General features: G+C 40.9%; 1 protein-coding gene and 1 pseudogene across 1 annotated transcript in view; one reads left to right on the top strand and one right to left on the bottom strand.

Annotated features, from left to right (window-relative positions):
• Kdm2a (lysine demethylase 2A) overlaps positions 1–21,590 on the bottom strand; it is a 69,831-nt gene extending 48,241 nt beyond the window's left edge. Inside the window, exons 1-2 of the mRNA XM_032896433.1 lie at positions 21,208–21,590; positions 19,677–19,776 (exon numbers count right to left, since the gene is read on the bottom strand). Of these exons, the coding sequence (XP_032752324.1) occupies positions 19,677–19,718 (42 nt within the window). The 5' untranslated portion in view covers positions 19,719–19,776; positions 21,208–21,590. The remainder of the gene's footprint in view (positions 1–19,676; positions 19,777–21,207) is intronic.
• On the top strand, positions 851–932 carry LOC116894995 (annotated as a pseudogene).
• Positions 21,591–25,401: the final 3,811 nt, after the last annotated feature.

Here is a 25,401-nt window from a genome sequence, read left to right as displayed (position 1 = left end):
ATGCTAGAGTTCCTCTGGGGCCCTGGGGTCCATCCAAAGCACGGCTTAGGAAAAAGTCAGTGATGCAGTCACTTCAATACAACATACTAATCTTCCTGATCTACAGTCTAAGCAAAATTACATACAAAATTACATATAATCTACAGGTTGAAAACTTATTGAAGAAGTCAATTTATCATGATGTTATCACAATGAGCACTTAATATTTTCTGCCAATATGGAGCTGGCATTAGGATTACTGCTCTTACTATGAACTTAAAGAATATCTTGGGTCAAAGGAACATTTTAAGGGCCAGGTACGGCAGAACATGTGTATAATCAATCCCCAGCCTTTCATACACTGAGTACATCAAGTATCAGGGTAGCCTGGGCTACACAGTGAGCATGAGGCCAGCCAGTTAGTTATACACATCAAGACCACACTTTTTCTTTTCTTAAAGTAACATTTAAACAATGGCTCAAGTTATAGATCTCTTGCTCTCTTGGCACAAACATATAAGCCCACATCAGGAAACTGAAACAAACGGAAACTGCACATGGTAAATGGAGGCTCAAGTGGTCAAAGGCAAAACCTGTCTTCACCAGCAATTGAATCTACATAGCTGAGGATAACCAGAGAGCTCAACAACAGTCTCCCTCCCTTACGAACTACGGACGCACGCACACACGCATTGAGGGGGTGGGGGTACGACAGACTATAGAGTTAAAAAAAGATTAATAGCAAAAAAAAAAAAAAAAAAAAATCCAATAAAAGAAAAAAATGGGTGGATGGGTGAGGAAGCACCGTCATAAAAGAGGAGGGAAGGGGAATGGGATAGCAGGTTTCTAAAGGGGAAACTGGTAAAGGAGGTAACATTTAAAATGTAAATAAAAAATTCCCATTAGGTTTTCCATATGCTACTTGACTAGCAGTTAACCTGTTGGGAACATTTTTTGAGCAAATCTTTATCCAGTTGTTACTTTATATGTAGATGGTTCTAGAATACTCATCCCATTACTCCCATGTTCTTATTATGCAGAGCTGAAAAGCACAACTGGATGACCTTGAGAAAGGGCTATTTTCAGATGGCCTGGATGGACAGCAAAGAAATCAAACCAACCCCTTAAATAAAAATTTATTGACAATAATTTTATACATTAAAAAATATAAATGAAAGATATCCAATAAAAGAAAAAGATCAGTAGCTGCTGGAGAGTGGAAGGGAACTTAATATGAACACAGCAGATTCTTAAGGAGTGAAACAACTCTGTAAGTACTATAGTAATTAATAAATTGGTCAAAAGCTATAGGACTCTGTAATAGAGTAAATACTTGCTGTGAACTTTAATTAGTGACTTGTTATCAGGGTTGGGGAGATAGATAGTACAGTTGGTAAAATGTTGATGTACAAACAAAAGGACTGAAGTAAACAACACAGAAGAAAGACAGGCATAGGTATAAAGATAGGTATAAACTTGTAATCTCAAAACTGTGGAAGTCAGTGACCCAGGTGGACCCCTGGAGTTATTCATCCAACTAGTAAGTTAGTTCTAGCCAGTGAGGAACCCTTGTCTCAAATACAAAAATGGATGGCCTCTGAGGAGTAACAAACAAGGGAAACTTTTGACCTCTATACATAAACATATACAAATCCACATAAATTGTAACACACACACAAAAGTTATCCTTATTTGCCCATCAGTTCTAACAAATGTAGCAAAGAAATGGAAGAATCTTACTAAGGATAACAGAATGGGGAAATTGTACTTCCTGCTCCATTATTCAACATGCCTGTACTACCAGTATTTGGAAGGAAGGCTAGAAAAGAAAGATTAAGAGTTTAAAGTCGGGCTGGAGAGATGGATTAGCGGTTAAGAGCACTGGCTGCTCTTCTAAACGTCCAGAGTTCAATTCCTGGCAACCATATGGTAGCTCACAACCATCTGTAATGAGATCTGATGCCCTCTTCTGGTGTGTCTGGGGACAACAACAGTGTACTCACATAAAATAAATTAAAAAAAACAAAACAAAACAAAAAAGCTCAAGGTCAGAAGTTGGGGTCCAGAGGACCTGGGCTTACGTGATGGCAGCTGACAACTCTGTATAACTCCAGTTACAGAGGATCTGACACCCTCTTCTGCCTCCTGAGGCACCACTATGTATGAGCCATATACACACATACAAGTCTAAGAGCCATAATTATAAAAAAAATTGAAAATAAAAAACTTCACGAACAAAACAACTAAGGGTTGTAGAGTATATATGACTCAATGGTATACAAACTTGCATACCATGCACAAAACCCTGGGCTCCATTTCCAGCAACACAGCAAATAGAGTTTATTAATTTGAAAAAGTCAGCGATAATAAAAAGAGGCACAAGTATGAAACATTTTAAACTTCACTGTCTGTATCTGTCACAACCCTTCAACTCTACCACTGTACAAAAAAGCAACACAGACAACAAATTAAAGAACATAGCTTGTATTTATGGATGTTGAGATTTCAATTTCTATCAGTTTTCATGCCACAAAATACTGATTTTCCCACCACCATTTCAAAACCTAAGAAAGGAAAGTATTTAAATACATGTACGCAAACATTTATGTGGGCCGGAGAGATGGCTCAGTGGTTAAGAGCACTGACTGCTCTTCCAGAGGTCCTGAGCTCAAATCCCAGCAACCACATAGTGGCTCACAACCATCTGTAGTGAGATCTGATGCCTTCTTTTGGTGTGTCTGAAGACAGCTACAGTGTACTTACATACAATAAATAAATACATCTTTATTTTTTTTTTTTTTTTTTTCAGCAACAACAACAACAAAAAAACCAAAACACATTTGTGGTGGCAGTAAACAGAATCATTAAAGGAAAGAAACCATATCCATATCCATCAGTGGATGCATAAATGAACAAGATGTGGTTTAGCTGTACAACAGGTATTCGATGCCCTCTTCTGGTGTGTCTAAAGACGGATATAGTGTGCTCATATACATAAAATAAATAAATAAATCTTTAAAAAAAAAAAAAAAAAAACTAGGGGTTGGGGTTAGCTCAGTGGTAGAGCACTTGCCTAGCAAGTGCAAGGTCCTCAACTGGGGGGCTCATGGCGGCGGGGGGGAGTGGGTGGGGGAGGAAACTAGGCACTTAATGATTCTACTGATATGAAATATCTACAGTTACAGACACAAAACCAATTAAAGTGGGTTATATGATAGGCTGGAAGGAGTAATGGAGAGTAACTGTTTAATGGGTACTAAGTGTCTTTTTCTTTTTTTTTTAGAGGTTTATTTATTTTATGTATATGAGTAAACTGTTAGCCATCTTCAGACACACAACAGAAGAGTGCACTGGATCCCATTACAGTTGGTTGTGAGGCACCATGTGTTGCTGGAGAATTGAATTCAGAACCTCTGAAAAGCAGTTAGTACTCTTAACCGCTGAGCCATCTCTCCGGCCCAAGTTTCTTTTCAAAATGCTTAGAAATTGATGATTAGTTTTGTTTTTTGTTTGTGGGGTTTTTGTTGGTTTTTTGGAAACAAGGTTTATACACTTTATAGAGTTGTATGTAGATCATACCATACACTGATCTCCAGTTCAAGAAATCTGCCTTCCTCTGCTCCTAAGTACTAGAGTTAAAGACATGGATCACCACACCTGTCCTACAAAATACTTTGAATGTATTAAAACACTACTGAGTTGTAGTATTGAAAATAGTTAAGTTGTGACTTTTCTATTTTCCTTTTCTTGTTTACTTGTTTTTTTATTTTTTGGAAGGGAGTTGGGGGTTGGGGGGAGGCGCACTGAGACAGGGTCTTTCTCTATGTAACCCTAGCTGTTCTGGAATGCTGTTGACCAGGGAGCCCTCAACACTGGGATTAAATCACACATCATCATGGCCATCACAGTGCTGATGTTTTACCCACTTTCAAAACTCTGATTTAAAGAACAAACTAGTTTGCAAAACAAAATGCAAATTAAACCAGAATTAAAAAAAAAAAAAAAAAGGAAAAAAATGGTAAAACAAAACAAAATCCCGGCACTTGGGAGGATCAGGAGGTTAAGGGTCAGTCTTGGCTAAATAAGAGCCTTGGTTAGTTACAAAAGAAACTGACTAAAGTTGAGGTTTCATGCATATTAGGCAGGTTTTTTTTTTTTTTTTTTTTTTTTTTTTTTTTTTTTTTGTTCTTTGACTGGGGACCAACCCAGGGCCTGCGCTTCCTTAAGCAACTGAGCTAAATCCCAGCCCCTATTTTATCAACTAAGTTAAATATTCCTAATGAAATCAAATCATCTCTGGAGGGTTCTACAAGATGCTCTTCAGCAAAATATTTATTTATTTATTAGATATATTTCTTTACTTACATTTCAAATGTTATTCCCTTTCCCGATTTCCTGTCCATAAGCCCCTATTCCCTCCTCCTGCGTCCCCCTTACTGCCCCCCCCCAATATTCCCCCCCCCTTGTGCCCCAACAAGGCTATTCTTTGCTACACATGCAGTTGGAGCCCTGGGTCAGTCCATGTATAGTCCTTTGGTAGTGGTTTAGTCCCTGGAAGCTCTGGTTGGTTGGCATTGTTGTTCTTATGGGGTTGTAAGCTCCTTCAACTCTTTTCTTTTCTTTTTTTTTAAAGATTTATTTTATTCATTATATATAAGTATATCATGGCTGTCTTCAGACACACCAGAAGAGGGCATCAGATCCCATTACAGATGGTTGTGAGCCACCATGTGGTTGCTGGGATTCGAACTCAGGACCTCTGGAAGAATAGTCAGTGCTCTTAACCGCTGAGCCATCTCTCCAGTCCCTCCTTCAACTCTTTCAATCCTTCCTCTAATTCCCCCAAGGGGGTCCTATTCTCAGTTTGGTGGTTTGCTGCTAGCATTGACCTCTGTATTGGACATGCTCTGGATGTGGGCAAAATACTTCTAATGCAAGTTGTTCTAGGCCACTGAAGTGTAACAAAATTAATGTGACCAAATCCACAATTTTAAATTTTCTAGTAGCCATCTTTTTATATATTTATATATATTTGCTTTTGTATTCTGAGACATGGTTTCTTTCATGTAGACTCAAATTCTCTATATTCTTGTCCTCCTGCCCCATCTACCAAAATTTGTAGCTAGTGATTGATTGATTGATTGATTGATTGATTTTTTGGTTCTTTTTTTCGGAGCTGGGGACCGAACGCAGGGCCTTGCGCTTCCTAGGCAAGCACTCTACCACTGAGCTAAATCCCCAACCCCGTAGCTAGTAATTTATATACTGAACAGCACAACTCTAAATTGTTCAAACAAGCAACAGAAACAAAACTGAGAAAACCAGTCACCAGAGAAGCAATTTAATTACATGAAATCTTCCAAGGCGATATGCTGAAATCATTCTCCATTTTCAATACAGTAACTCAGTCAAACCTTTACTTTCCAAGGTGTTTACAAACTAACCTGAACCCCAACTTCTGTATCCTCCAAAGGATATCATCATTACTACACAAGATGCCACCTCACATCCCCTTCACTCATACTAAATGTGGGAGTTTTGCCCTGTAGGCTTCACTCTATCCAGCTCCAGTTCAGCTGCAAAACCCAACTGAATCTTTTGTTTCCCTCCAGGCCACCCTCACTCTCAAGTGATTAGAATAAGCACATTTCTATCTAGTACTACCAACTTCCTACTGTTTTAGTTTAATTCCTCAGAGAGAAGAAACCATGTCAAATTCATATTTTGCAATTCACAGGTATCTGCTTCCATAATAATTCTGGCTTCTTCCTCTTTTCAACTATTTATTTTTGGAGGCAGGGCCTCTCTACATAGTACTGTCTGTACTTGTCCTGGAACTCATTCTTTAAACCAGGCTGGCCTCAAACTCAAAGATCCACCTGTCTCTACTTCCTGAGTTCTGGGATTTAAAGTGTTTACCACTGTGCCCCAGGTTCACCAGCCTCATTCTCCATGCTCCTTTACTTAAATGAAAATTCTGACAGAACTAGCTTTAGAAAAAGTAATGTAACTTCAAAATCTATCTCTTTTGCTAAGAGGTTAGGACTCATTTTCTAATGTATACATTACAAGTAAACAAAATACTAAACCGCTATAGGTAACTATAAAAAAAAAAAAAAAAAACCCATAAATAAGAACCAAGGGAGGGTTGGGATTTAGCTCAGTGGTAGGCGCTTGCCTATCAAGCATAAGGCCCTGGGTTCGGTCCCCAGCTCGAAAAAAAAAAAAAAAAAAAAAAAAAAAAAAAAAAAAAAAAAAAAAAAAAAAACCAAGGGAAATGCAAAAGAACAATTTCAATTACTATCTTCTCCTCAAATCTTTCCAAGTCCCAAAAGATAGTAAGAAAATGTGCGTTGTTTTCAGTGAAGGAAATGTTTTATTTTGTAGACTATTATACAGGGCATCTTTGACCTAACTCTTTCTAGAATTTAAAATAAACTACATGATAGTGAATTTCCTGGAGTTCTCATCTATTTATTGGGGAGTGGGAGTAAATGTGTGGCTGGGAAATCAGTTGGTAAGGTGCCTGCATACACAAAGCTTTTGATTTGATTCCCAACACTGTAGAAACCAGATATAGTAGCACATTCCTGTTATCCCCAGAGTTAGAAGCCAGATGATCAGAATACATGAGACTTTATAACAAATGGGCACGAGTACGTGTACATACATACATACATACACACACGCACGCCACTTTTACTAGCTGAAACTGTGCTTCTTTCTAGTTAGTTTTCCTTTCTTCCTTTTTTCTTTTTTAAAGTATGGCTCTTTGGATTAGGTTTGATTATTTATTTTATATAAGTACACTGCAGCTGTCTTCAGACACACTAGAAGAGGGCATTGGATCCCATTACAGATGTTTGTGAGCCACCATGTGGTTGCTGGGATTTGAACTCAGGACTTCTGGAAGAACAGTCAGTGTTCTTAACCGCTGAGCCATCTCTCCAGCCCTAGTTTTCCTTTTATATAATTTGGTGTAAGAGACTTTAACACATAACAGATTATTGAATTCTGCTGTTCTCTGATTACTAAATATGTATTACTACATATGCAAATATGTAATATGCATAGATTCTAAGACGCGGTAATTATATTATTTCTTTTAGTTCTGATATGATGTAAAAAGTGTGACTGTGGGGGTTGGGGATTTAGCTCAGTGGTAGAAGTGCAAGGCCCTGGGTTCGGTCCCCAGCTCCGAAAAAAAGAAAAGGAGGAAAAAAAAAAAGTCTGATTGTGTATGTATACATATAAAAAGGCATTGAAGAGATATGGAGGAATAAATATACAAACTGACAGAACAGATAACTATTAGAGAAACTAAGCTCTTTAATCTTATCTATATTATCTATATTATATATTTATATGTATAGTTAGAAATCAATTCAATTTTGTAAGGTATGGTGGCACATGCCTTTAAACCCACACTTTTACAGAAGACTAGGGTTCAGTTCCCAGCACTTACATTTGGCAGTTTACAATTCCCTTCTTACTCCAGGGGATACAATGCTAGCCATTAGGACACATGGACACCTATACATATACAGGCAAACATATAAATTAAAAAAAGAATTAGCTGAGGAATGATGTCCAAGGTGTGTGCGTGTGTGCACATGTGCACACGCGTGCACCCCTCCCCCAAAGTTTAAGGTCACATAAATGTGGCCTGAGAAGAATTATACAAGCTAGATTGTAAAGCATTGCTAAGTAAATATGCAGTTAATTCAGGAAAGGAATATTCCTTTGATTCATTAGAAACAGAAAAATATATTTAAGAAATATAAGACAGGGTGGCACATGCCTTTAATCCCACCTTTTAGGGCAAAGGCAGGTGGATCCTTGTGAATTCAAGACCAGCCTGGTCTACATGGTTCCAGGATAGATAGAGCAACATAATAATGATACCCTGGCTCAAAAATTCAACAAGCTAAAAAGTGGTATGTTTGTGAATCAACCAGCCACAGTAAAGGAAGTAAAAATGAAACATTTGATAAGCCTTGATTGATTCATTACACATGTTGTAACAGCATGCAAACCTATTAAAAAAAGATTTTAGAGGGGCTGGAGAAATGGCTCAGTGGTTAAGAGCACTGACTGACTGCTCTTCCAGAGGTCCTGAGTTTAATTCCCAGCAACCACATGGTGGCTCACAACCATCTGTAATAGGATCTGATGCCCTCTTCTGGTGTGTCTGAAGACAACTTATAGTGTACTCATAAAATGAATAAACAAATCTTAAAAAAAAAAAAAAGATTTTAGAAAGAGATATAAGCATAACAAGTGTAGAACCATGTACAAGTCCTTATCCCATGCTAAGTTACTAGGGATTAACCATGAGCTGACTCTGTAGTCCAGGCAGGAACTGAACTTGTAATCTCTCCTGTGGCAGCCTCTTGAGTAGCTGAAGATTACAAGCTTGCAAATCCAAATCCATAGTTTTCTTAAAGGGTAGCAATAAAGACAAATAATTGTATCAAGTAGAGACTTAGTAAAAACTAAGTGAACTATGTAAAAGGTCAGAGATTTGTATACTGTAATGAGAAGCCACAGAATCCACCCCATTCCCACCCACCAACAAAGTGTTTTGGTTACTTCCTTATTGTGATAAATCACCATGGCCAAAGCACTGTACAGAAGAATTTATTTGGGCTTATTGGTACCAGAAAGCTAAGACCTTATTATGACAGGGAATTGTGGCAGCAGGCAGCTAAGAGCTCACATTGAAAATGGCACCAGAAGTAAGAGAATAAACTGAAATGAGCATTTTAAATCTCAAAGACTGCCCCTAGTGACACATCTCCAGAAACACTTTCTAAACCTAATCAAATAGTTCCACCAACTGAGGAACAAGAATTCAAACCCCCAGACTATAGAGGACATTTAGAATTCAAAGCACCACACTCAGCTACTTTACCAGTAAAACATCCAAGAGAGGTTATTGCTGTAAAAACCTATACAGCAGTGCCTTTGGGAGTTGAATGACCCTTGCACAAGGGTCACCTAAGACCATCAAAAAATGTATCTACATTAGGCTTTAAAACAGTAGCAAAACTTTTATGAGGTAGCAATGAAAATAATTATAATTGGGGTGTCACAACATTAATTATTAAAGAGTATTAAGTATTAAAGAGTCACATCATTAATTAAGAAGGTTGAGAAACACTGCTGTTTGGCTTTCCTGTATTCCTAAAGAACGTCCTCGTTGAATTCCTGAAATTTTCATTCCTACTACAGTAAGGTATTGCTGGGTTCACTGATTCTTGAAAACTAATGAAAGATCTTTATTTATATCTGACTTTTTCCAGGATGAGTGAGTGAATGAATGAATGAATGAATGAATATCACCTTAAACCAGCATAAACAAAAGACTTATTCTATTCCTCTATACCAAATCACCAAAAATAGTGTGTGCTTTCAACTTGATACATTCTGGATTTTATAGGCTTTAAAATTTTTTGTTTGTTTTTTCTTTTCTGTTTCCGGAAGAATGGCTAGAGGGTGTAATAATTTCAGTGATCCTTAAGAGGACTCGGTGTTTTTCCCAGTTTTGATTCCCAGTACCCACAAACAGCTCACAAACATCTGTAACTCCAGTCCTAGGAAACCTGATGCCCTTTTCTGGCCTCAGATGGCACCAAGCATAGACATGATGCACAAATAAATATATATGCAGACAATACACCCACCCACATTTAATTATAAAAAATTAAAATAAAGCACAGGGGCTTTACTGGGTGTAGTGGTTCACATGTTTAATCTCAGCAATGAGGAAGCAGAGATATATCTCTTGAGTTGGGAGGCCAACCTGGTCTACATAGTGAATTCCAAACAATAAGCAACTCCACCCTAAAAGAGAACAAACCAGGGTCTGACTATGTATCCTTGGCTGGCCTAGAACTGACAGTACCAGAGTTATGCCAGTGTGCATCACTCTGACTAGCTCTCTTCCTATCTTTTAGAAGACTTACTCTGTAGCCCAGGCTGACCTGGAACTCTACATAGCACAGGATGGCTTAGATTCATGGCAATACCACCCTACGACCCTGTCTCAGCCCTCCAGGTGCTGGAATTATAGGGGTGAGACATCATGCCCAGAATAGTATTTTTCTTTGTGGAAAAATAAAAATATGAACAAAGTACAATGGAATATACATATTAGAAAACCACTCACTGTACTACACACTTAGTTAAAAAAAAAAATGGAAAAAGAAACTTTAAGATGTCTCAATAGGTTAAAAATACTTGCTATGCAATCATGATAACCAGAGCCCAATACCTAGAACCCATTATGGGAAAGAAAACTAATTCCAAACAGTTGTCCTCTGGCCTGAACACAGAGCATGACAGGCATGCTACTATACTCATTAATATAAAATAGTATTTTTTCATAAAAAAAATTGTATGGGTCGAGTAGATATAGCATGGAAAGCAAAACAATCTCCAAAACTTCATAAAGTAGGCAAGATAATTCATGCCTGTAATTCCAGCACTCAAGAAGTAAAAGGCAGAGGATCAGATAGATATTCCTGGTCATCCTGGGCTATATAACAAGTTCAAGGTCTACTTGAACTACATGACTGTCTCAAAGATGGAACAACAAAACAAAAATTACCACAAATGGAACATCATGATGCTATACAGAAATTCTAAAGTTAAATACACTATGGGGCCTAAGTAAATAATACCAAAAATATTTAGCAAAAGTAGGCAGGACCAGAATTATACAATAGACAATGAAAATGTGACATATAAACAAAATCTTATTCAGCTATAAAACAGAATAAAAGTTTAACAGTGACAGGAAATATAAAGATAGGCTCAGAAAAACAATATTTTATGTTTTCTCTCATTTTTAGAATCTAAGATTTAAATTTAGATAAAAGCACGGTAAGATGGATAAATGGCATAACAGTACAAAAAGAAAGTATGGGGATTAAAGTCTAAAAGGAGGGAAACGAGAGGTTAATGGAATATGACATGAAAGCAGAAGGGGATACAATTTAGAGGAAGAAAGTAGATCAGGAAGGGAGGGGACGGGCAGGGCAAGGCCAGAGAGGCAAACTAGAACAAGGGTATACAAGCTATATAGGGTGAAAACTAGAAAATAGACAAAGCAAAGATGCATGTAAATATATGAAATTAATTGCTTTAGAATAAGTAAAAGCATTTTGAAAAAAGTATGAGCAAAGTATATGCATGAAAATGTCATAAGAGAAGACATTTAACAAAAAATAAATAAAAATAGGGTCGGACATGGCGATTCATGCCTTCTCACTTCAGTACCTGGGAGGCCTCAGAGTTCAGGTGAAATTGTCTCAAAATTAATGAATTCGTAAGTTAATTAATTTAAAAAGTAATTAGCAAGTGGGATGGTGGCAGTGCACACCTTTAATCCAAATACTCAGGAAACAGTCAGGCAGATCTCTGAGATCAAGGCAAGCCTGGTCTACAGAATGAGTTCCAGGATAGCAAGGACTACACAGAGAAACCCTGTCTCAAAAAAAAAAAAAAAAAAAATATATATATATATATATATATATGTATATATGCATAACCAGTAAAATAATAAAACCAACAAAAAACACTCCACTTAAATTTTTTGAGTCAGGGTTTCATATAGCCCAGATTAGCCTTGAATTTACTATTTAGCTAAGAAAACCCTCTAACTCCTGATCCTCTAGCTTTCATCTCCTAAATACTGTGTGATACAAGGCGTATCACATGCCTGTTCCAAAACTTTTGTGTGGAGATTTATATTACTATGAAAACCAAACTGACCTCTAACAGAACTCCGTCATGAGTCTTGGTGGTGCTAATCAGCTCTTATATTTTAAAATTCCCCTTTCTTTTTCTCTCCCTTCCCATGCATGGTATCCCCACATATTCATATGGCCAACACAGGCTTCAAATCTTATCCTTTGGCCACCACCTCTTCCCAAGTGCTAGGACTCCAAGTGTGTGACATTATACCCAGCTACTTTCAGTATGTGGTCCTAGACCAGACTATCTGGAAATAGGTAGGAATAAAATGCTTAAATCTTGTGCTAGACCTAATCAGAAATTCTGAGAATGGGGACCCAGCAACCTGGCTCAAGTTGCTTCCAGGTGGTTCTGGCTCTTTATAATTGTAAATAAGTTATTTCTTCTAAATAATTCCTTTTATGCAATCCATTCCCTATGTGGCCATTCTAATAATATATTCAGGAAAGCTCCTCCTTTATGTCTGTGTTATCCTCAGTCAAACTGGAACTTCCAATGGCTCACATCAGCTATGAACTAGGGAATTCCATCCACTCTGTGACTCCCAACTAGCTGTTAAACTCTAGTTACACACTGTTGTAGCCGAGACCCCATAATAAAGCATTACGTATCTCTCAAAAAAAAAAACCCAAAAACAACCCTCCAATTACAGTGTATCCAACACCCTCTTCTGGCCTCTGCAAGCATGTACAGGCAGAACACCATACACATTAAATTTCTTTTTAAGTGTTTATTAAAATAGATTTTAGGGGCTGGAGAGATGGCTCAATGGTTAAGAGCACTGACTGCTCTTCCAGAGGTCCTGAGTTCAAATCCCAGCAATCACATTGTGGCTCACAACCATCTGTAATGCTCATATAAAAATAAATAAATAAATCCTTTAAAAAAATAGATTTTAGGCAGGCTGCCAAGAGGCCGTAGCATATGCCTTTAATCCCAGCACTCAGGAAGCAAAGGCAGGGGATCTCTGAGTTCCAGGACAGCCAAGCGACACAGGGGAAACCTTATCTCCAAAAAAAATTTTTTTAAATTTAGGCAGGCATGGTGGCTCATGCCTATTCCAGAACCAAAAAAGTTAAGACACTAAGTCTACCATGAGTGCCAGCTTGAGCACTATTGGGAGCTCTTAAAATTTAAAAAAGAACAAAAGGCAAGTAAGCCTGGTGCTGCTGCATTTCTTTAACCCCAGAACTCCTGAGCTATAGAGAAAACCATGGTTGAGAGCACTGTTGGCAGATAACCTGAGTTAGATTACCAACACTCACGTTGAGTGTCTCACAAGTCCCTGTAACTTCAGCTCTAGAAGGAATGGACAATTCTGGTCTCAGCTGTAGACTTCTGAGCTTACATATACAAGAGGTTGGTTTGAAAAAGGGTTTCCCTATGTAGCTTGGCTAACCTGGAACTCTTATGTAGACTAAGCTGGCCTCAAATTCAGAGATCTGCTTTGCCTCTGCCTCCCCAGTGCTGAGACTAAAGGCATGTGCCATCACACTTGGTGTGAATATACCAAGCATTAAATGACCATTCATTACGTTCTTTTATACTTGTTAAAAATATAAATAAGGGGGCTGGAGAAAAGGCTGAACTGTTAAGAGTTACTTGTTACTATTAAAGAGGACCCAGTTCAGTTCCCAGGATCCAAATGAAAGTTCCAACTCCAATTCCAAGGGGTTTAGTGCCCTCTTCTGGCTTCTAAGGGCATCAGGCACTTACACACATGCAGGCCAAACCCTAATACACAAAAAAATAAAAACTTTTTTAAAAAAACTAATGAATAAAATACAGATTCTGATAAATCTAAGCACAAGTAGTCTATGCTATATAAACTTAACAGGAAGATCTGACACCTGCCAACCCCCCAAAAAGGGCCAGAGAGATGGCTTGCTTAGTAGCTAAGTGTGAAGAGAGCAAATGAAGCCCTGAGTGAATGTGTACAAATAAGTAAGCCCTGAGTCAATGTGTATTGTTAACATGGCATTGCCATGTCAAGGACCCAATACCTCAGACCCATGGGAATAGCAAAGCTCCTCCTGACTCCCTGTAAGGCTCAGAGGAATGGCAAAGGCTTCCTTTGGTTAAGTGCAAATGTTGGCACAAACTAAAAAATGCAGCCCCCTCCTCCAATGTTTACAGTCTGAGACTGCTCATACACATCTCCTACCAAAACAAGCTAATTTACCCTGTCTGTACATAGTAAAGGTGCTAATGTTCTGGACTGCTGCATAGGTAGTGCCACTCTATCACAGGCCACCTGACTTCGACTTTTTGTTTGTGTCTGTCCTTTTATTATTTCTAGTAGTCCCAGTCAGGGTTCTAGGACCCAAAGCATGCTGGTATTAGGGGTCAAAGTGTTTGCTTCTCGAAAAGTTCAGTTTCTAGTGCTCGTGCCAAGTAGCTCACAAATGCCTTTAATAAAGCACCAGGGGACCTGACACCCTCTTCTGGCTTCTGTTTTGTTTTTTTGTTTTTTTTCCGGAGCTGAGGGTTGAACCCAGGGCCTTGGGCTTGCTAGGCAAGCGCTCTACCACTGAGCTAAATCCCCAACCCCCCTCTTCTGTCTTCTGAAAGCACATGCTTTCACACATACACAAATAAATAATGCTAGAATTAATCTTAAAAATAAAGCTGGGCAACAGTTGTGTACACTCATACCTCAGGCAAAGGTAGTTAGACAAGTATACAGAGAAATCCTGTCTCAGAAAAACAAAAATAAAATAAAATAAGATAAAATAAAATGCTTACCAAGCACAGTGGTGTATATCTTTAGTCCTTTAAACAACTTTAAGCATTGGGAGGGCAGAGGCAGGTGGTTCATTGTAAATTCAAGGCCAACCATGTCAATACAGTAAGTTCCAGGGCAACCAGAGCTATATAATAAAGCTTTGTCTGGAAAAAAAGTTTTTGGCTTTTTTTTATAAAACGAATTATTTATTTATTGTATATAAGTACACTGTAGCTGTCTTCAGACACACAGAGGAGACCATCAGCTCTCATTACAGATGGTTGTGAGCCACTATGTGGTTGCTAGGATTTGAACTCAGGACCTCTGGAAGAGCAGTCAGCACTCTTAACCTCTGAGTCATCTCTCTAGCCCTTTATTGGTTCTTTTCGAGATAGGGTTTCTCTCTCCAGCCCGGAAAAAAAGTTTTTAAAATTCAAAAAATATAATGATGATGATGATGATATTAATAAAATAAAATGCTTTCCAGAGGAAAAGTTGAGTAAGCATAAGGGGTGATCCCTTAGCAATTCATAAACAAATTTGAATAATCTTTGTAGAAAATAGGAGAATATCTGCATGTAAGAGAAGTGTTTACAGGAACTGGAGAGATGTCACAAAGGTTAAGAGCACTGGCTGCTTCTGAACTTTCTATTTTGTACTGTTAGGTATCAACAGGCACAGCAAAAATGAGGATTCAAGGGGTTTCTGTCATCATACAATTACTGCAAAGTGAAATATTGAAGACTGGGGTGGGCAGTGGTGACACACACCTTCAATCTCAGCACTTGGAAGGCAGAAGCAGATAGAGCTCTGAGTTTGAGGAATCTACATAGTGAATGCAAAGGCCAGTCAAGACTACATAGGGCTAGAAAGTCCATCTACAATAGAGAGAGAGAGGGAGGGGGGGACAGAGACAGACAGAGACAGAGACAGACAGACAGACACACACACACAAACACGCGTGCACCCGCGTACATCCACACAAACAGGAATCAGAAAACAGTAATATATAGAAGTGGAAAACCCTAAGCAGGTAATTTGGTTTGGCCAGAATACACCCAGGATAAGAGTAAAATAAGAACAATATTGTGATAAGTGGCAGCAGAGAAGACACCTATAATCCCAATGTTGGGAAAGACGAAACAGATTCTTGGGATTTGTTGGCTAGCCAGTTTAGACTAATTGTTGGACTCCAGGTTCATTAAGATGGTAGCCAAAGCTGACAATCTAAATTTGTAATCTCCAAAACCCATGTAGTTATAGAATAAACTTCCCCAATTTGTCCTATGGCCTCCATATATACAACATGGAACAAATGTGCACACAATAAATAAAATGCAATGGGCTGGAGAGATGGTTCAGAGGTTAAGAGCACATCTGCTCTTCCAAAGGTCCTGAGTTCAAATCCCAGCAATCACAAGGTGGCTCACAATCACCTGTAATGGGATCTGGTGCCCTCTTCTGGCATATGGGCAGACAGCTGTATGATGTACACACAATATTTTTAAAAAATAATAAAAAATAAAATAAAATGCAGTGAAATCCTAACTAGTCAAAAATCCATTCCTGCATTCTCCCAGGGATTATCAATGTATTACAATTCCAATCTTTTCTTCAATGTGGTCACAGATACTGTAATCTAAACATAAGACGACTCATCTGTTGAATCTTCAGAGGAGTCTTCAGTCTGCAGTTTCTTCCCAGTGCATTTGTAATGCTTTATTTGACCATCCCTACTATTCTGACAATATTTTATCTCCTTCAATTATACCTCTATAATTATTCTGACCTTTTTAGTTTTTTCATTGTTGTTGTTTTGGCTTTTCAAGACAGAGTATTTTTATTCTGTAGCCTTGGGAAAAACTGTCCTGAAAATGGCTCTGTAAATTAAGGCTGGCCTTGAGAAAGATCCACCTAAGTGCTGGAATTAAAAGGTGTAAGCCGAAACTGCCCAGCTTTTTTAGAGTTTTAATTACTTCCGGTCTCTCAAAAATGTCAAATCCTTTTCCAGCTTTGGGGTTTTGTATACTAATCACTCCTCTGTTTTGCCTCTTTCTCCTTATCCTTTAAATCTCCGTTTTGAACACTTATCAAGTATCTTTTGATACCTCAGCCCCATTACCAAGTGTAGAGTAGCTCTCTAGAGAGATGGCTCAGTGGTTAAGAGCACTGACTGCTCTTCCAGAGGTCCCGAGTTCAATTCCCAACAACCACATGGTGGTTCACAACCATCTGTAATGGGATCTGATGCCCTCTTCTGGTGTGTCTGAAGACAGCTACATAAATAATATTTTAAAAAAAGTATAGAGGGCTGGAGGGATGGCTCAGTGGTTAAGAGTACCGACTGCTCTTCCAGAGGTCCTGAGTTCAATTCCCAGCACCCACATGGTGGCTCACAACCATGTGTAATGGGATCTGATGCCCTCTCCTGGTGTGTCTGAAGAGAGCAAGCAACAGTGTACTCATAAATAAAATAAATATTTAAAAAAAAAAAGTATAGAGTAGACTAGATTAGGTCACTATTACACTGATTGCATGCTGTAGCCCTTTACATGACCATAATTTACATGACTCTTATGAACATTTGTTTAATGTTTGACTCATCAAAGTAGAGATTCTATGGCAAACATGTTTATTTTGCCCATTACTCTATTCTAAGAGCCTTGCTTACAACAGGATACATAGTTAAATGTTTCTCATTCCTATTTAAGACTTTGCATTAGTCAGTTCTAAGGGTAGCTCAGGTCTCAGAATAAAATGTCATCTTCTTAGAAAACCTTTCACTGGGTTGGGATTTAGCTCAGTGGTAGAGCGCTTGCCCTAGGAAGCGCAAAGGCCCTGGGTTCGGTCCCCAGCTCCGGAAAAAAAAAAAAAAAAAAAAAAACCTTTCACTGACTAATCAATCTAAAAAAAGTGATCTTGAATCTACAAGAAGTTTAAGACTCTCAAATTTCCTTAAAGTATTCAATACTGACACTACAATATTTGAAAATTTAAGTGTCTGGCTCAGCATAAGCACTCAACGAACATTTAATTGAACTAATCCTCTGAATGAGAAAGATAACTTGGTAAATAACTCAAATTCGTTTATCATATAAAAAACTTTTATAAGTAATATATATAAACAAAAAACATAAAAGTGTTCAACCAACAAAACTGGACTGTTTAGTAGAGCTTATAGCACATTCTAGGGAAAAACTGACAACTCTGAATCTTACCCTTGTTCCATCTTGGCTGGATAACTCAGAACAAATTACTTAAGGCGTGATTCCAAATCTGTAAAATGGGAATCAGAAATGGGAATCACCTATGCCAGGCAGTGTTACTGCACACCTTTAAACTAGAACTTGGGAAAGGGGAAACAGATAGATTATCTGAGTTTGAAGTCAGCCTGGTCTAAAGTGAGAACAGCCAGGGCAAAAAGAATCCACCTTAAAGACTGCTAAGCAAGTAGTTTTGCATTACTTAAAGACAGAGATACACTGAGAAATATACCCTTAGGTAGGTAATTTCACTATCCTGCAAACATCATAGAGCTCACATATAAATCTATAGGTATAACCTACTATATGACTAACTCATGAGATACACAATGTACACAGTCTGTCCTCAGTGTTAGTATATGACACATCACTGCAATCATTGTATGGGAACAATAACAAAGATATCTCTACAAGGTCAACATAAGACACATTGTTTTCAAGGAGTAGTGAACCATGGCTGGTTGAATTAGAAACTCAAAGGGCCAACTACACATTCAATTAACACATGCTATTATCTAGTAACAGTGTGGTTTTTTTTTTCCCCTATCACAGTGTGATACTTTCTATATCTATACTTTCTATAACTCCTTTTTTTTTTTAAACTAAACTCCCTTTTTAAAAAAAGATTTATTTTATTTATATGAGTACACTGTAGCTGTCTTCAGACACAACAGAAGAGGACATCAGATCCCATTACAAATGGTTCTGAGCCATCATGTGGTTGCTGGGAATTGAACTCAAGACTTCTGGAAGAACAGTCAGCGCTATTAGAGGATATTAGATTTTCTAGAACTAGAGTTACATGTGATACTGAGAATTGAACCAAGTCCTATAGAGCAGCAAGTGCTCTTAACCACTGAGCCATCTCTTCAAATCCTCCACTTCAAATCTCTCTAACAAGCAAATTAACAATAGAAAAAGTCAAAAGAAATCAAGTAAGGTAGTTCACACCTGAAATTCTAGCATTCATGAGTTTGAGACAGAAAGATTGACACAAATTCCAGGTCACTCAAGGCTAGTGTGAGAACCTACCTCAAAAACGCAAACAAATCTATAGCCTGTTCTCTAAGAGTAAAGATCATCAGAAAATGGATTAGAGAATTATCTCACTTTTCTTTAAAAAAAAAAAAAAAAAAAAAAAAGTGCCAAATGAAACCACATAAAGTCCAGCAATATTCTAGGTCTAGAATTCACATACTACATACAATTCTGTGTCTCTCCTACCCTACTCTACAAACACAAATTTGAATGTTCAAAATGAATAGGTAGTAAACAATAAAGGTCTCTGTGACTAAGGAAAAAAAAAAGACCTAAAACTCCAACAGAGCAAGTTTGAAAGAAAAACCAAAAAAATATTCAAACCCATGTACAAGCTAACGTCTAAACTATAAAGTTTTCTTTCAGTAACATGTCTCATAAATTCCTTCCAAATATTTAAAAGACAAAGAACTTCATCAGCATCTAGTACTGTCCTCAAATCAGTCTTAACAGTGCTCCAAACTTACCACTTTTAACTTATTAAAACAACCATACTGTTAACTTAGCAGAAATATTCATAGCTTATTAACTAAGTCCTCAGCTCAGAAACTACAATTGTTAAATAGTCAAACAACACTTATACTAAAATATTAAATGAAATATCCTTCCTTGGTTTGTTCTTAAAATTTACATTTTAATATAACTTAGTTAGATTTACTACAATGTCAGTATTGTCAAGTTAAGAATCTTTGTCTCATAACAATCCACAAAATCCTGTGATTTTCAGAACTGCAATTATTTCTACAAAATTTAAGGCTTTAACTCCATTTCCAAACACCATAAATTAAGGTTCTAACTACTTGACAAAAAGAAACAAGTAAGATATTAATAATACTTTCACCCCTCCTCTGGTACACAGAAAAGCCAACTGAAAAAGTGTTTTCCAAAAGGAGAGAACTGAAAATACTAACCAATCTCTGGCTGTACCGAATCCTTTCTTCTTCAGGTTCCATCTCTTACTCTTCTGATGGAAGTACTGTAAAGAAACCACTCCCGGATGCCTTCCTCTTCCTAAGGATCCAAATTTACAAAGGAAATGAAGAGAAATAAGAACTCATTCTGGAACTTATACCTCCTTCTCATTAAGTTAAAGGCTCTTTGAGAATCCTTTATCCTCTTGGGCAAATGGTACCATGTCTTGTCAGTATTAGTCACATCACAACTATAAAAGAACTAAGTAAAAGGAGACTTTGGTTTCAGTTCCTTAGGACCAGCCACATCACTTGCTTCTGCCCATGGGATAGCAATTAACAAAACTCTTCCTGCTAACATTAGCAATAAGTAAGTAGCTAGCTAGTCAGCTAGCTAAAGTAGAGGACTAGAGACATAGCTCAGCGCTTAAGATTAAGAGCATTGGCTACTTTTCAAGAGGACCCCGGTTCAATTCCCAGCAACCACATGGCAGTTCACAACTGTCTGATTCCAGTTCCAAAGGATCCAACACCCTTACACAGATACACATGCAGGTGAAAAGGCTCAGGACTCTTATTTTTCTTTTGTATGCTGGGTTTTTTGTTTGTGTAAGTTTTTGTTGTTTTGAGACAGGATCTCTCTACATAGCTCTGGTGGTCTTGGAACTAACAAGGAAGACCAGGCTTGACTCCAACTCACAAGAGATCCGACTGCCTCTGCTTGCCCAGTGCTGGCTAAGGTGTAAAGCACCAAACCCAGGAAGGGCTTTTATTTCTAAAGTGCTAAATGACTAGGTGAAGTACACACAAAACTAATCCAGACCTAAACCAAAGAGTTCTCAAACAGGTAATGACAAATTATAAGCAAAATGGGCAGGTCACTTTCATAAAAAAAAGAGGGCAAGAAAAATAGGTTTACAAAAAGACTCCAAACCAATGCCCCACATCCTTCTAGTAAAGAATCATTGCCTTTCCAAAACTACCATCCACCTCAAGGTGCACAACTATGGAACAAATTTGAGAGTTGCAAACGGAGGCTAAAATGCCATCTAATCTAGATAAGTAAATAATAAATGAAAGTCTCGATCTATGGATACGGGTGAAACATCCATTAAATAAAGACCGGTTGGCACGTCAATCAATCCACGACACCAAGCAAGGGTTTTCATTTTTCTAAATAATCTTTCTCCTGAATAATGGCTTCCATTGGTTATACAAATGTTTTTCTTTCTTGTAAATATATTACGGCCACGTTAACAGATTCATTTCAGAGGACCCGATGACATAGTTTGCGAGAGCAGTTCGTGGCACTGCCCTCCTCGGCCTCAGTCGCGAGGGACACGGTCTGCACCCCCTGGACGAGTGCCGCCAGGGCCGGACAGCAAAGCGGCAAACCTCCACTGCTTCCCAAGGGAAAAGGCGTTTCTATGCCTCACCCCTTGCAAAGAAATAAAAACTTTACATTAAGTCTTTAGATAAGACCGGGAACCAAACTTCCCCAGGGCGGGGGAGGGGGGAGGGGAAATCTCACCGAGGATTTTGTTCTTGAGTTCTTGTCCAAGAGAGAAGTAAAATTCCAAACAGAGAAAAAATAAAATCCCAAACGTCGTCTTCGGTATTTCTGTGTATTAACCCAGTATCCAGAGAAGGGTCAGAGCGACCCGGAAAAGAGGAAACAGTGACTGAACCAAACCTCCTCTTCTGGCTTTACAGACTCCGCGTCTGAGGCGTCAGGATAGCAAGACCACTCGGCTACTCCCCCAAGCTGGCGGTCAGCAGCCCCAGCCCGAAACCCGGGCCAACCCGGCCGCGGGAAACACCCTCTTCTCGGTACCCTCAGACGGTCACAGCGGCTTCCGAAGCCCAGGAGCCGCGGCCGATCAGCTGAGACCCGCCCGGCCGACGCTCCCCGCGCCGCCCGGCCCCCCGGAACGCGGGCCCCGGCCCCGGGGGGCGGAGAGGGCGGGAGCAGCGAAGCTCCCTGACTGGGGGCCCTCGGCTGCCTTTGCGTCGTCCCCTGAGCCGGGGCTCCGCGTTGCGGGACGATCCCCCTTACCCCCCCAGCTACTCCCCAGTAGCAGAGGAGGGACTCCGGGGGATGGGCCCCCTGACGTTGCCCTTCCACACGAAGAACCCACTGCCCGGGAGGAAAACAGCTGCGACAGGCCCAGGAGCTGGAAAGGTGCTCTGCGGCCCGCCGCTGCCGCCGCCGCTGCTGGGGAGGGGTGTTGTTTCCCTCACACAGGAGGATCCGCTGAAGCAGCCGCCGCCATTTTGAACCCGTCAGATTCTCACATACACACAGCTCCTCCGGGCTTACTGCGCAGGCGCCCTCTCTTCACCACCACCCCCTCCTCCCATTGCCTCTCCACCCCCACCTCCTTCAAGCCTCCCTACGCGTCTTACCGCTCTCCGGGACACACGTGAACGCGCACGCGTCACTCCCCTCTAACGCGGACACACTGCCGGAGCGCGCACGCGCGGATGCGTCGGCCTCGAATCGCCCGCGCCCCGCGACGCCGACGCGGTTCCCCGCCCTCCCCCCTCGCGTCAGCCCGCACGCCCTCTGGCCGGCCTACCGCCCCCGCTCCCTGCCCGCCTCCTTTCAGGTCTCTCGCTAGGCCGGATGCTGGCGCCTGCGCGCAAGTCGCGAGCCTCCTCCGCGCGCTCTCTCCCCCACACTCTCAACACACGCACACACAGATACAGACGCACACACAGACACACACCGGCGCGCGCGCGCACACACGCGCACACACATACACACACACACAAGCACAGAGAACTTCGCCTGTGACCCCGCCCATCGCCGGCCAGCTGCGCCAGCCGCCCCCCCCACTACTCTAGGGAGGGTTGTGACCCCCGACCCCCACAAAACACAACACCCCACCCCAGGCAGTAGGAAGCATCTCCCCATGCCCTATAGCCGCCTCTGCTAGGTGGTCAAACAGTCACACAAATGAGGGCCAGGCGGCCTGGGTCAGGGCAGCCGTTGGCCGCCTCAACGCGGGGTCCCCCGGGGTCATGCCATAGCAGTGGGCCAGACCAGGGCGCTGCGCTCGGGCCTTCTCAGACCCAGGGGGTGCATAAAAAGCAGCGCACTCCCGCCGGGCGCCCTCTCTCACGCGCCGGCCGGTGGGCCAAGGCCCACCTGCTCGCCATCCCGGAGTAGGCCCCTGCGCCCCCGCTGCAGGGCCTGGCCGCCCTTAGCACGGGGGGGCTCCTCTGTGCAGCGAACCGGTTTCGCCTCACCCACTCCTCGCCGCTCCAAAGGGGCAGGAATCGGTAGTAGTAGCATGTCTATCCTGGGCTCTGTTCCCTCAGGGGAGCTCCAGACGCTTGACAAGGGAGTCCACAGGTGCTGTGCGCGAGAGTGGGATCCACGACGGCTCAGGGGTGGCAGCGGCTAGCGCACCCACTGCGGGCCGCAGGCTCCCAGGGAGGTGGCCCAGGAAGCCCCTGCTGTTGGCCACGCTCAGGTTTCCGTAGCGCCGGTGCCCTCGGCGGCCCGGGTGGGACGTGACCCCGCCCCCGGCGAGTCGGGGCACCCCCCCTACGGAGAGGGGCGCGGGCCGCCCCTAACCCCAGGGCCGCAGCTTGCGAGGGAGGCCCAGCCGGGAAAATGTCTCCAGTCTGTGTGCGCAGCTTCGCGCGAGGGTCAGCGATGGGGCAGCGGCGGCCCAAGCTTCTCGGCCCTGCCTACGAACCGGCTCCCGCGGCTCGACAGCTGCCCGACGGGCAAGCAGGCTCCGGACGTCGACGGAGCCCAGCCAGAGGTAACAGCAATGCCATGCGAGCAGCCCAACTGCGCTCAGGGCAGTTCCCCAGCCAATCTCGTGCTTTGAGGCCCGTTTAAATTGTAAATCCCACAAAGGACGGTGGCCTGGACGCTACACATCCAAGTGCTTGAGGTTGGCACTTTTCCCTTGCTGACTGTTGTCACATCTTTTTCTCCCTGCCTTGGTTTCCAACTCTTCAGCTTGATTCTGAAGAGTCTGGATTGGAAGAAGAAGACCACCGTGGTATAGCTATCAAACAACGTTCATAAACAGCCTTCTAGGTCTTTTAGGAAGACATTAGTGATTGACAGTTGGAAAAAATGATACTTTCGTTTGCTATCACAGTTTGAACTGGGGTAAAGACACTCCTTAAACCCAAAGTATTATTTAATACAGCAAAAAGTTTTGCTAAAGCACACAGGATTTTTACATTCTCTGCTGCTTTTCACATCTTTAGTAGACAAGAGAAAGAGCTTTGTGTTCCTAAATTCGTTTTAAAACTAAACAATTGGAATATAAGATTAAACGTGTGCATATTACTGGAATAGAGGTTCACAGTTCTGCAACTGCCAACAGAAACATCCTCCAACAGCATGATTGGTTTATGTGGTCTCATCATCTTACAGCCAGTCACTGAGCAAAGTCACTTTATTCTGATACCAGTTGCTTTTCAGACGTTTTAAATCATTGCTTTAAAGAGATAATGTTGGGAACTTTGCCAGATTTAAGGCCTCTTTTGGTGTTCCAGGCTGTAGTAAAATATGTTTTAAACTAGTAGTCTTACCCATGCATGGTGACTCACACTTGGAGGTGATCCGAGGACTCCACAGAGGCTGAGGCAGGCAGATTCTCATAAATTAAAAGCCACCCTGTGCTAGATAGTGAGTACCAGGTCAACTTGGCCTTCAGAGTGCAACCATGTCTCCAAAAAAGGCAGTAGTCTGACATCCAATGCCACGTGTGACCCCAAAGACATCTGGCTTTCTGTACTTACAAAACAAATACTTTAACTTGTTTTAAAGAAAATTTAGCCTCTTTCAGACTAGTCGAGTATTGGGACTCATTGTTATTTGCAAAATAAACAGCTTTATTTAGTTCTCTTTATCCAGAAAACACTTGTGGGAAGTGTGGGGGTGGACACAAAAGGCCTCACAAGGTACATAAACCTGTAATTCCCACACCGGCAAGGGACTGATGCAGAAGCAGCGCAGAGTGAGTTCAAGACCAACATGGGTTGTTTAGCAAGACCCTGCCTCAGAAGAAGGTAGGATCTTTAGCTGTAACTCAACTTTATCTCACCCTTGTAGGGACCATACATAAGTTTAATTCAGAACCAAGAATTAAAGGAAAAAAAAACAAACAAACAAGGAAGGCTCCAGAACAAATTCAACCCGTAGTATTTATTTTGAACAGGACAGCAAATGGAACAAGGTTTGTCAAGCTGTATCCCAGTTCTTTCCAGTTGAAAACCATTTGCTAACTACACCGCAGTAGGGGAACTAACTGACTAAACAAATGTTCCCAGTGCTGTCTGTACGGGCTGGTGTGGTGACCATACCAAAGCAGATGGCTCATCATGGTACCCTAAATCACAGTGGCTCTGAGGGGTAGGGGCAGATCTGTGAAGACTACTGTTTTGCCTTTAAAGAACCATTCCAGAAAGTCTAGAACTGGGGCAATTCCCCAAGAAGGCCACTAGACCTTTGAACTATGGAACTAAAGGGAGAGGAGATAAGTGGTTTATGAGAAGGAAGAAAAAAAAATCCTAGAAGCCTTGATAAAATAGTCCCTACCTGGAATAATCTGGTGTCTTAATCTTAATGTAAATTCATTTCAGCTTTTTTTGTTTAAAGACTTATTCATTTATTATATATAAGTACACTGGAGCTTTCCTCAGACACACCAGAAGAGGGCATCGGATCTCTTTACAGATGGTTGTGAGCCAC

This window comes from Rattus rattus, chromosome 2, assembly GCF_011064425.1.
Source record: "Rattus rattus isolate New Zealand chromosome 2, Rrattus_CSIRO_v1, whole genome shotgun sequence".
NCBI lineage: Eukaryota > Metazoa > Chordata > Mammalia > Rodentia > Muridae > Rattus > Rattus rattus.
Note: the sequence above shows the minus strand (reverse complement) of the source record. Positions and strands in the feature narration are given on the sequence as shown.